The 13,000-nt window shown below is 44.1% G+C and overlaps 1 protein-coding gene and 1 non-coding gene across 3 annotated transcripts in view; both read right to left on the minus strand.

Annotated features, from left to right (window-relative positions):
- Trpc4ap (transient receptor potential cation channel subfamily C member 4 associated protein) overlaps positions 1 to 13,000 on the minus strand; it is a 56,898-nt gene that overhangs the window by 18,971 nt on the left and 24,927 nt on the right. For both annotated transcript variants that reach the window (XM_029469312.1, XM_021183646.1), the window contains exons 5-8: positions 12,140 to 12,195; positions 9,168 to 9,296; positions 5,204 to 5,411; positions 1,006 to 1,191 (exon numbers count right to left, since the gene is read on the minus strand). In XM_029469312.1, the coding sequence (XP_029325172.1) occupies positions 1,006 to 1,191; positions 5,204 to 5,411; positions 9,168 to 9,296; positions 12,140 to 12,195 (579 nt within the window). The remainder of the gene's footprint in view (positions 1 to 1,005; positions 1,192 to 5,203; positions 5,412 to 9,167; positions 9,297 to 12,139; positions 12,196 to 13,000) is intronic.
- LOC115030455 lies at positions 428 to 560 on the minus strand. The gene has a single exon (XR_003836051.1). It is a non-coding gene; the product is annotated as a small nucleolar RNA SNORA70 (small nucleolar RNA).

Consider the following 13,000-nt stretch of genomic DNA (forward strand, 5'->3'; position numbering starts at 1 on the left):
GCCCTCTGCAACAGCTCCTGCTTTCTGACCTGCTTGAGTTCCAGTCCTGACTTCCTTTGGTGATGAACAGCAGTATGGAAGTGTAAGCCGAATAAACCCTTTCCTCCCCACCTTGCTTCTTGGTCATGATGTTTGTGCAGGAATAGAAACCCTGACTAAGACAATATTCAACTCCCTTATGGTATGGTCTGCAAAACTGTTCTGTTCTGTGGATCAGTCCTTCAGTTTCATGGTGATGTGTTTAAGACTTTTGTGAAGTCTAACTTGTCTATGACTAATCTGCTCACTGTGTTTGAAGCCATGACTGAGAGCCCACCATGAAAGGTGTTTAGTCAGACTTCCCCTTCTATCTGCTATGCACTTCCTAGGCTTCCCAAAGGCATCTGCATACCAGTCTGGAGCCCAACAGTGACATCATAGACATGAGAACTGTCTCCAGGTCTGTTAGGGCAACCTGTAAAGGTAACAGGCTACATATACTCCCAAAGCGGCCACTGTGTGCAGCCCTTATCCCCAGGCCCCCATGACTGGAGAAACCTGGTCTGCTTAATTGGCTGTAGAAGGTGATTTTTTTTTTTTTACTCTTTTAAGAAATTTTTTATATCTAATTTGTAAGATATTAGTCTGTAATTTTCTTGTGATCTATTCATCTGGTTTTGGTATAAAGTAAACATTGTCTCAAAAAATGAGTTAAGAAATGTTTGCTCTACGGAAGGCTTACAAAGCATCAGTGTGGCAGAAATCACCAGGGAAGCCTCGTGCTATAGGGTTATTTTGAGTTGCTTTTGCATCCTTATTCAATCTATTATACAATTCAGACTCCTTTATTTCTTCTTTTTATGAAACAAGGGGAACTTATTAACGTTTTAATAGCGTCCCAGTGTAGGACTGCATTAAGGAAAATTCTACTGTAAGTAACTCTCAATTTTCCACAGAAAAGAGATCAAACATCATCTCCAAGGGGCCCAGAAAAAACTCACCACTCAGGGGACCTATAGAAAGTACCTTGATTGTGTTCAGACTCCTCATTGGCCACTCGCATCAGGGCATCTAGCACCAACGCATTGTCAAGCCATGTGTACCACTCCTCCAGTTCCTGAAGGAAGCTGGCTGTGCCCGTTGACTCTGACACTTTTCTAGTTGCCAGTTTGCAAAGCCGTTCCACAAAGCCAGGGATGCTGAGAAGAGCAGCTGCAGAGAGAGAGAGGGAGAAGGAATGTACACAACAGTGCTGCAACCCTGTACAATGAGCGACAGGGACGGTCCCTTTTTCCTTTTGTTATGGTTTTCTGCTGTTGAGACAGGGTCTCTGAGGCCTAGACTGGCCTTGAATTTCTGATCCTCTGGCTTCTACCTCCCAAGTGCTAGGAAAGCAGATATACGCTGTCACATCTAGCTAAGAAAGATTGCTGTGACAGCAGCTAGAGCTGGCTCAGAGGTTTAAAGAGTTCGCTTTTTCAGGGGACTGGGGTTCAATTCCCAGCACCACATAGTAGCCCTCAACTGTCTGTGACTCCAGTTCCAGGGGATATGACACCCTCTTCTGGCCTCCTTGGGCACCAAACACTCACGTGGTACACAGACATACATGCAGGAAAACACCCATATACATAAAATATAAAAAATAAATAAGTAACCAGGCATGGTAGTACAAATCTCAGCACCCTGGAGACAGAGGGTGGCAGATCTCTATGAATTCAAGGCCAGCCTGATCTATACAGTGAATTCCAGGACAGCCAGAGCTACATGGTGAAACTGTATTGAAAAACCAAAAAAACAAATAATTAATAAATACGAAGCCAAAATAAAATAGCAATGACTTCAGAAATAAGTTCAATTTTCAGATGTACAGGGAACCTGACTCTAAGTAAATGTGTGTGTGTGTGTGTGTAAGTGTGTGTGTGTATGTATGTGTAAGTGTGTGTGTGTGTGTGTGTGTGTGTAAGTGTGTGTGTGTGTAAAATCTTTATGGTTTTAATATGTGTATTTGGGTCAAAGACTAACTTCTTGGTCATTTTTCATGAAGATGATATCCATTCTTATAAACAAAAGTATCTGTTTTAGAGGGATGGAGAGGGGTGGCTTAATTAGTACCGCGCTTGCCTCACAAGCAAGAGGAGCTGAGTTTGATCCTTAGCACCCATAAAAAAAGTTGTCTCTCGGCAAGTCTGTCTTGGGGCTTCTATTTCTGTGATTAAAAATAAAACTAAAAGCAACTTGGCGGTGTGTGTGTGGGGGTGTTGGTTTCTTTCATCTTATACTTCCAGGTTAACAGTCCATGACTGACAAAGTCAGGACAGGAACTTGAGCAAGGTCGGAGCCTGGAGGCAGGAACTGAAGCAGAGGCCACGGAAGAGTGCTTGTACTAGCTGGCTCAGCCATCTTTCTTACGCTGACCTGGACTTCAGGCCCAGAGGTGGCACCACCCACACTGTTCTGGGCCCTTCTGTCAATTACCAATCAAGAAAATGCCCCCACAGATTTTCCTACAGGCAATATGACAGAGGCATTTTCTCAATTGAGGCTCCTCGTCCCATGTGACCCTTGCTATGTGATGTTTACAAAAAACCGGACAAGGTCCAAGATGAAAGATTTTGTCTCAAAAATCAAGGTGGATAGCCACTGAGGAACAACGGCTGAGGATGCCATTTGGCAACAAATATACACACACACACACACACACACACATACACACACACACATCTGTATAGAGATATTCAATAATATTCTTTTTGTAATGGTAAAAATACGGAGATTATTAAATGTCTATCAACAGCAAACCGAGCACATATGCTAAATCCATATAGAATATAACAGACTCTAAAATGATGACACACATTTTTATATAAGTTCTCAGCAAAGTTGTTTAAGGATAAACATATAGACTGTTAAACAATATTGATTTAAACTCATTTTTTGTTCAAAACTGTCAAGAGCAGGAGCAGGGCTGGGTGCACCTAGGCTGCAATAGGTCCTGTGTTCAGTCCTCAGTGCCAGAACAAAAAAGAAGGAAACATATCCCTGAGTACTTATAGTGGCTACTCCTTTACTTATGAATAAGACAGAATATAAACACTTCTTCAAACACTGGGTGTGGTGGAGAGAGAGAGAGAGCTCAGTGATTAAGAACGCTTGCTGTTCTCCAGAGAACCCAAGTTCAATGCCTAGCACCGACATAGAGGGGCCTATAACTCCATTTCCAGGGAGTCTAAGTGCAAGTGCTGAGAGCAAACGATGCCTGAGTGTAATGCCATCAACTGGCATCCGTGTCACACCCTTCAAGGCTCAGGAAAGAGGGGTAGAAAGAAGGGAAGAGGGAGAGGGAGGAGTAGAGTATCTTTGATGCACAACACTGCTGCTGTGTTCTGTTTTCTAGAGAGAGACCTGCACATGACTGCCAATGGTGTGCTATGGGTAGAGAGAGAGCCCAGAGGCCCATTCTCCCTCAGGACCAATAGGCAGATAGCAACAGCAAAGCAGGAGGGGCTCAACCCCTCTCACCCCTACATGATTATCTATAGGCAATTGTCACTTAGTGGTGTAACCCATTGAGAGTGGGCATTAAGCACACATGAGGCTATGGATTCAATGCCATCACTAAAGTCAACTTCTCCCTCCAGAAACAAAGCTGTGAGGTGAAGAATGGAGTCAGTGGAGCAGAGACAAAAGGCACAGGCCATCAGCTGGGACTCCCTGCAGCTGGGTGTAAGTAAATAGGGCCTACAGCTTGGTTTCTAGTGTGCAGCTGTCAATCCTCAACCCCCAGTTTTAAAGACGTTTAACTGAATGATCTATACCCTCCCACCCAGCTCGAAGCAGAACACTTCATCAACTTTACAGTTGATGAGGCACAGCAGCACAGGCTGAAAATCTCAGCTACTGGGGCTGGAGAGATGGCTCAGCAGTTAAGAGCACTGGTGCTTTCCAGAGAGGACCAGTGTTCAATTCCCAGGATCCACATGGTGGTTCAAGACCATCTGAAACGCCAGTCCCAAACAACGTGGTCTTCTGCAGTACACATATAGTACACAGACAGACATGTAAGGCAAAACTCGCATACACACACATACAATAAAATAAAAAATAAAACTCCTCAGCTACTGAGGTGGCTGAACTGGAGTTCAAGGCTACCCTGAGCAACCGTAAAGAGACCTTTTCTGGAAAGGGAGGGACTGCTCATTCATCGTCTGCTTGCACACAGGCACTGGGTTCGATTCCTTACGCCACTAAAAATGAGATACTGGAGTAGATTAGAACAGTGTAACTTTAGCCTAAGATGCACACAGTAAGAAGTCTGGCGATGCTGCCAAGCGCTCCGCAGCAGGTAACCACTGACAGCTCACTGTAGCCTTTAGTTTCTTTATGTAAGCATGTCAGCAAGCAAATGTGTGGTCTTGTTCACCTCCCCTCTCTTGTAGTACAGTGCTAGTCTACAGAGGTCCCTATCATTTTCATTATGCAGACATCCACAGTGTAAGTGGCCTCCTCACTGTGGAGCACGTGGGTTCTTCGTGGTCCTTTGTCATCACAATGCTACAATGACAAACAGGGTATACACCATGTCTATAAGAAACTTAGAAGGCTAAAACACATGCACTTGTAATTCTCATTATATACTGGGTTTTTGAACTTCTAGACTCATTAAAAAACCTGACTAGAGCTAATGAACTTTGTCCTGAAACATAAAAAGAATGTAATATATAAACATATAACATTTACATCTTCCAAGTGGACCCCAGAAGCCCTAATACACTGAATGAATATACATGCTAAGAGTCAGGTGGTTTAACCAAAGAACATACACAGGCTGGACCTAGGCCTCCTTGCAAATATGTACTAGATGTGCAGCTTGGTCTTCATGTGGGTCCCAAACAACTGGAGTAGGGACTATCCCAGAAGCTGTTGCCTGTCTGTAGAATATATCTTCTAGTTGGGCTGCTTTGTCTGGGCTCAGTGAGAAAGGATGTACCTGCCCTCATTGACTTAAGGAATATGCAGGGGGAGAGGGGGAAAGGGGGGACCCTGGGTACCCCCACTCCCAACCAGGAGAGAAAGGATAGGGAAAGAATTATGGGAAGAGGTGACTGGGAAGAGGGCAGTGAGGAGGATATGATGTGAATAAGTAAAATAACAACAACAAAACAGAGAGAGGTGCTGCAGTAAGAGCCTCGGCTGCATTCTGCAAATGCTAAGAGCTCTTTACCTTGGTTGATTTCAGCTGCAGAAGGCCCCAAACTCAAACTCTTCTTCTGCTGAGCATTTTTGGCAAGAAGCGTGTGTTTGTCGTCATTCCCTGTGTCCATCTCGGAAATGGTGACAGCCAGGATCCTGCAGAAGTTAGCAAGCTGCTGCTGATCAAAATTGGATACTAAGGAACTCAGATTGGGAACTTCATCTAGCCGGATCATTTCCTATAGAAGACACAAATAAACAATCCCCATGCTTAATTCAGGAAATTATGCATGTTCTCCTGCATCCTCCCATGTGGCTCAGCAGTGAGACCACTAGGGCTCAAATCCCAGCTCTGCAAAGCTCAGTCAAGTCTCTCCTCTTTCTTTGATAGCAACAGACTAGAACTCCCCTAGTTCAGTTAGTGTGGAGGCTCCATTTACCCTGAAGGTATGCCTGTTCTCACTGCCTTACCTGTGTTCTGGTAGCACATTTTGCCCCCTTAAAAAAAAAAAAAACTCCATTCAAGCTTTATAAATCATGACTCACTGTTCCCCTAATAGATAAACTGTGAGTGAGAATTAACTTGAGTTTCTGATTCTCCTGTTTCCACCTTTTGAGTGCTGGGATAAAGGTGTGCAGCACTATGCACAGTTTACGTGGTGCTGGGAACCCAGCCCAGAGCCTTGCACAGGTCAGGCAAGCACTCTACTAGTTGAGCTACAGTCCCTATTCCTAGATTGATTTTTTTTAAAGAAATAAAATTCATAGTCAAAGGCCTCTGTGAAGTCCTACAGTTGCAGTCTCCTCTCTCCTACTCCTACAGAAGTAGCCATTGTTTTGAACTTGTATCTGCCTACTCTTCCCAGGTACTTGTCAGTCCTCATAAATACCTCCATTAACCTCCGTATCACAGTGGATGTGTGATGCGATACAGACCTTCCTTGTGACGCCACACTGAGATTTATACACAACTCGACCAGCACCCCAGGCCAATCCTTTGTCGTGGCTTTTCCACATGGTGTGCTGCCCCCTCTGTGCACTGGGTGAACTGCAACCCTCCCTCCAACCTCAGTGAGCATCCTGTTAGGTGCTCCTGTGCACATGCTCTCAGGACACAACTTCTCTCCTGACTTTATCACACATAGCTCCAAAGTCTTAAAATTAATGTTTACTATAGCTTTTAACATCTTCTATAGCAAGTAAAAGAATTTCCAAAGAAAGAAAGGAAAAAAAAAAACAAAGTTAAAATAAAAAACAAGAAAAAAACAAGAAAAAGAAGGAAACAAAAAAATAAAAAAATAGAAAAACTAAATAAAAAAACACAAAAAAAGAAAAGAAAAAAAAGGGGAAAAAACAAAAAAAAAAGAATAAAAACAAACAAACAAACAAAAAGAATAAAAAAAACAAAAACAAAAAAAACCCAAGAATTTCCCTCCTACCCAGCTGGATGACTCCAGTCTCATGACAGGTTCATACATGGAGAACTAGGGTCTTAGGAGTGCTACTGAAAGGTGCTGGGACCCCAAAGAGATCCTTAGGAAATTAGGGGCATGCAGCTGCAGGCGGTTCTCCTGGGATTCCTAAATAACTCGTGGGAGAAAGGTATAAAAAGCCTGAGTTTTATGCCACCCAGTCGCTCTTCACAGTTCTCTTCATAATCCGTGTTGCTATTTGCCATGAGGTGACACAGCCATTCAGGCTGTGCTGTGTGAACTTTGAGGCTCAGAACTATAAACCAAATCAACTTCAAATTTACTTTCCATATCAGGTGTTTTTTACTAATATACCTTGTAATGCTTTATTTATTTAATCTATTTATTTATCTTTTTTTTTTCTTTTTAATGTTTCTTTCTGGCCTGGAGAGATGGCTCATTGGTTAGTAGCACTGGCTACTCACCCATAGGACCTGGTCAATTACCACCAGGCACTATATATATAGTTGGGTATACTTGTGTGTATATATATGTTTGTGTATGTGTATATGTATGTGGCTTGTGTACATGTGTGTGTGCTGAGCATGTGTATATGTCATGTTTGTATATATTGGTGTGTGTGTGCCATAGCACAAAAGGAGGTCAGAGGACAACTCACGGTTGTTGGTTCTCTCCCTCTCCTATGTTTCCCAGAGACTGAACGCAGTTTTTCAGGCCTGGTGGCAGGTGCCTATACCTGCTAGACCCTCTCTGGCTGCATGTTTTCATTTCTGAGATCACTTACCTACAGGTATGCTGAGGCACAAGACACACAGAGCCCACCAAGACCTCAGCCCTTGGGGCAGTGCTCCTCTAGGTGCTGGCACACAGCATGTACACATTCAAGTATTTACACTCCACATCTGCTCTCACCACACACAGGATAAGATCTGCATTTCCTGGCTGGGCAGTGGTGTCCCACGCCTTTAATCCCAGCACTTGGGAGGCAGAGGTAGGTGGATCTCTGGAGTTCAAGGCCAGCCTGGTCTATAGAATGAGTTCCAGGACAGCCGGGACTACACAGAGAAACCCTGTCTCGAAAAACAAAAAACAAAAGCAACAAAAAAAGATCTGCATTTCCTGACTTTCAATGAAGCCAAACATTTATTTATGGCTCACCTATTTCCCCTTTTCCAGGTTGATTTTTAGGAATTTTTGATGAGTTCTGAATATGAATCCTCTGTTTGCTGCATGAATTGTAGGCACCATTTCCACTTTAGTTACACGTGTTACATCAATGTACCTACAGAGCGTGGTGGAGCCTATCACCTACTTGGGCAGCACAGACAGGAATAAGAAGGCTTGAGGGAGCAGGTGGGCAGAGCTGGGAAGGAGCAATGACTAGCTCCGACCCTGAGACTGCCAGGGAGCACAGGGTTCCTGCACTGACAGTCGCTCTCACACACTGGACCAAGCACATGATTCTTTGGAAGTAACAAAGACATTTTATCAAAGAGCACAAAGGGACTGTCTGGGGACTGGACACATTGGGAATATGTCCCCACAGACAATGGGACACTTGTGATGCTTCTGCCTGGGTAACAGCAGGCAAGGCCTAAGTGAAAGCTGGGTAACAGTGTGTGGGTATTCTCCCTTCTGCTACAGCAACCTCCGGGACACTATGCAGCAATGATAAAAAATCTACCAATCGGCAATCAACAGGGAGGGAAGCATGGCGAGGAGCGAGAACGTGAAGGAGGCCCTAAGGAGCTTCTGTCCTGACTGTGAGTTTCTGAAGAGAAAACTATAATGTTTTCATCTTTTTGTTGCTATCTTTTCAGACAATGTCTCACTCTTGCCCTTAAACCTGTGATGAGCTACAGAGTAAGTGTTAGGGTGGTGCACAGCTTTATTCCAGCACTCGGGAGGCAGAGGCAGGCGGATTTCTGAGTTCGAGGCCAGCCTGGTCTACAGAGTGAGTTCCAAGACAGCCAGCGCTACACAGAGAAACCCTGTCTTGTAAAACAACAACAAAACAAATAAAAACAAAGCAGGAAGGAGAAAGAATGGCTGGATTTCAGAACTTACAATATCTTATGTTTAAGGAAATTAACCAACTTGAACTGAAGGCTGGTAAGAAAATATAAAGGTAGATTAAGTAAGCAAAGGCCAAACATTACCACTAGAGGGAGCACACCCGGATCTAAAGCTCAAGCAGAGAGAGCTGGCTGTGAGCGCTCACCAGTATACACAACAGCAGAAGCACGCTAAGAACAACTTGTTCCACTAATGTTAGTGAGGAGCAATTTCATCTTAGCAAGGAAGGCTACAAATCACACTAAATTCTCCACATCGAGGTGAGGTTTGTGTTTCATACTCTGACTTAACTTCTATGTACTTACTTACATGGTTCACAGCCATGGAACTCACCGACATACGGAGCACAACCTACTTTATATCTCAACCTCCACCTACCTCAGAACACTATGAGTGGAAAAGCGTCTTTGAAAGGAGCCCTGTCTAAACCAGGCTCAACAATCCAATGCCCAAGACACCCTCCCACAGCAGCAGAGCACAGCTCACCTTCTTAACACCCAAAATGTCTTCAATGAGAGTCGCTGTTTGCAAGAATGTCTTCTTACTTGTCATCAGTGTGAACAGAAAAATCACAAAATCATTCTTTTCTGCCAAACGCTTCGTTACTCCTTCCGTCTGTCACAGGGAGGAGGGAGAAAAGGCAGAATAGCTTGTGACCATAACAGAGAACACCATTCCAGATGCAGAAAGTAACCCCATCTTGGAAAACTAGCATGAGCCAACAAATCTAGGAAGTCATGTGTACTGTGGCGAATATGTGTAAAATAACTCCTAGCCTTCAGACCATACAACAGGGAGCCTAACTTGGAGCTAGGAATGGAGGGGTGGGAGGGTGGAGTGGAGCAGGAGGCAACTAACAGCTTCAGATGGCTTAAAATCTAAGGCCCTAATAGCTCCATTTAGAGACTCAATCGTCCAGACAAAAGCCCACTGGCTAAGGTGAGCAGCCCCACCTAGAACACCACAGGAGCGTGAGGTGGTGCTTCCTAAGAGGGCGGTGCAAGGCTTCTGCAGGACAGCCTCAGCCTGAACACACTCACTGTCTAGAGCATGACCACTGAGGGCAGAACTGAGGTCTGAGTCCCTCTAGGTGACCCTGACAACTGACTTCTCACCCGGGACCTCCATGGCTTCACCTGTACATGGTTATCTCCTAAGTCTGGGAGGACTCCAGTGAGGGAGTACAGTGAACCCTGCCTATACAGGAAGCCTCTCTCACTTAGCCACTATCCTTGCGCCACAGTGACCTTGAAGTAACCAATAGGCTTTGAGTCTCCTTTGCTGTCAACTGACTCACTCTTGTGACTGACACTGACAGTCCTTCAGAGACTTACCTCAGTCAGGTCAGGCTGGACGACTCGTGGTTAACACTACTGCACACAGAGGAGGGTTTCCTACCTCTACCACCTGGAGAGTACACTGCCCACAAAGTCCCTATCTGCCAGTTCCACTTAGAACACAGGAACAAGATGAGTGTCTGCTAGTAGACACATATAAGTCAAGTATGCTTTGCCTACACTATGGGATATGCCATCAGAAAAATAATGTAGCTATTTTTTTTGCCTTTTATAGAATAAAAAGGCTTGTTATGAAATGCTTCTACACAAAACAGCATACAGAAGTCTTAAACTATTTGTAGCAGATGGCTGGTAGCTGTTTAATCTGGCTAATGGGATTACATGTGATTTATACTCTGTATCTTATCTACAATTACCATATCTTTAGTCAAGAATATGCTTTGGGGCTAGCAACATGATAGGCAAAGGCACTTGCCACCAGACTCAACAACCCAAATTTGATCCTTGGACCCACATGGTGGAAGGAGAGAAGTGCCCCACTCAACAAGTTGATCTCCAACTCACACACACACACACAGTTAAAGATGGGGACAGGCAAGCCTACCAACTCACCTGTCCAGACGATTCTCCTTCTCAGTGAAGCATCTCTACCCACTCAGAACACTTGCACTTTTCCTCCTCTGAAGCCTCAAAGCACCTGACCTATGCCTGTCTACATCCTACCCCAGCCATGGCCCTCCAGCGCTGTCGTGTAACAGACGCACTCTATCTTTTATCATTGCACCTCTGCTATCTATAGTAAGCCTAGAACATGGACGGTATTTAAAGGCTAGAATAAAAAACAAGGATAATGAAGGAAATAAAATAACTAGCTGGCAAATAACCTCTAAAGTCAGGTTCAAGAGCTTGGCTTTTAAATCACTGAGAGGGTATTACAAACAAGGAGAACTCTATAATCAATGAGATAAATATGTCAATCAAATTGAATTTTCAAAATGAAGGGATTGATAAAAAATACGCTGAGTGTCTTACGGGGCTAGAACTCAACAAGTAACCAAGGCTGGCAGCCAGCAGGCCTGGTACCCGCCTGCCTCTGCCTCTGCTCCTGCACTGCGATTACAGGCAAGCAGCACATCTGCTTTGTTACCTGGGATCAAAATGGGGTCCCTACACTTGCATGGGGAGTGACCACAGGGCCATCTCTGTAGCCATACTTTTAAAAACTGAACTGTTTCACTAGAATGTCTCTGATTAATTAATAGTAGGCCACAATTTAAAAAACACCCCTACAGGGAACTTGACAATGATGGAGTCACTCTCTTCTATGCTGTCTTATTGAACTTTAGCTGCAAAAATAGTTGAACATTCTTAACAATAAAACCTTTTGCCCTAATATCTACCTGTGCTTTGCTGTGCTACCAAGCTGTAATAGCATGGCAAACTGAGACACACTCTAGGTGTTGAGTCTCACACTAGATTGCAAAAACGTGGCACAAAAAAAGTAAACTATCTTAAAAACTATATTGATTGGAATGATAATATTCTTAACTAGATGTGTTAATAAAATATATTATCAAAATAATTATTTTTCCTATTTCAAAAAAGTGGCTCTAAGGAAACGTACAGTCACTGACAAAGCCTAAGTTATAATCCAGACACAAGCACCACAGGTGCTGACGCACAGGTGCTTGCTCTCTGTGCTGGCCAGTGAGAAGCATTTACCATCTCCAATTCTGTCAGTGCAGCTTCTGTGGCTTAAGCGCCCACCCTTCTTTATCCATTCCTTTCTTATCTATTTCTCACTCTGTGGTCTTAGCAGGAACAGAGTTAAACATTTCTTTTGCTTCTGTGACATGGGTACGCCACCAACACTTGTCACCTTTCAACAGGTAATGGTGAGCCTCTGCTTAGACACCTGTGTATGGGGGTGCTGGCAACAGGGTTTGGGGCCTGCTGAGGTAGCTTTGGGTCTAAGTACTACAAAATCATGCCTCACCATTATTTCTACCTGCTGGTCCTGATTCTCAGGCACACAGAAAATAAGGCAATGAATTCCCTAAAATATCTGAAGACAGGTCTCATGTCTACCGCCCACTCAAACATTGCCCTCTCGCCACTGAAGACAGGAGGTAAGTGGGCCGCAATGGGAGGAGTACTCACACAGACACAGGTATTATACAGGATGCTCAAGCAGTCCTTCGACATCTCATCACTTACTGAAAAGGAAGGAAGAATATTATTTCTCTCAAAGAAAACACAGTGTAACACTAGCACACTTCTAGCCTGGCATGTGTTGTATGCCTTCAGTCCCAGCACTAGGAAGGCAGGCACTGCACAGGCCCTTAGACTGTACAGCTTTAAGCGAACACACGAGCTCCTCACTACACTGCAGTGCCACCAGAAAAAAGACTCAGGTCTATTTTCAGAACAGAATTACTAGAATCCAGAGTAAGACCCTGACCACTCCTCATGTCCCACTGACAACTCTGCCGGCAGAAAATCACGGCATCACTTCGGCTCCAACTTGCCAATGGGGGGGCTTAGGTTTGTTGTTACATTGATTTATATTAGGAAAGTGGCTCTAATGTCTGATATACTGTCAATTCCAATAAAAAAAGAACTCAGAACAAGATGGTAGCACAAAAAGTAACAATTTTATGCCCCAAACCCAGAGGTGCACAACCCCGCGTATGAGCCATGGAGGACAGAGTGCTCTGTGTGGTGGGGCACTTTTTCTTAAACAGTGTCCACTCTCCTTCCTCCTCACTGCCTTAAGCTCTACTATCTGCATCTCCCTCAAGAGCCCAGTGAGCGAGCGGCCTGTCTGAGGCATGTGGTGACCCTCATGACTACCTCTCAACTTATTTTACCTTGCTTATTCATGCAATGATTTCAGAGCACAGTGGATCAAAATCACTTCACAGTTCTCAACTTTCCATTTCCAAAGGGAGTTAGACTCCTGCATTCGTCAAGAACTTGCTCACTACTCATGTCTTTCTTTCTTTCTTTTTTTTTTTTTTT

Source organism: Mus caroli, chromosome 2 (assembly GCF_900094665.2).
Source record: "Mus caroli chromosome 2, CAROLI_EIJ_v1.1, whole genome shotgun sequence".
NCBI lineage: Eukaryota > Metazoa > Chordata > Mammalia > Rodentia > Muridae > Mus > Mus caroli.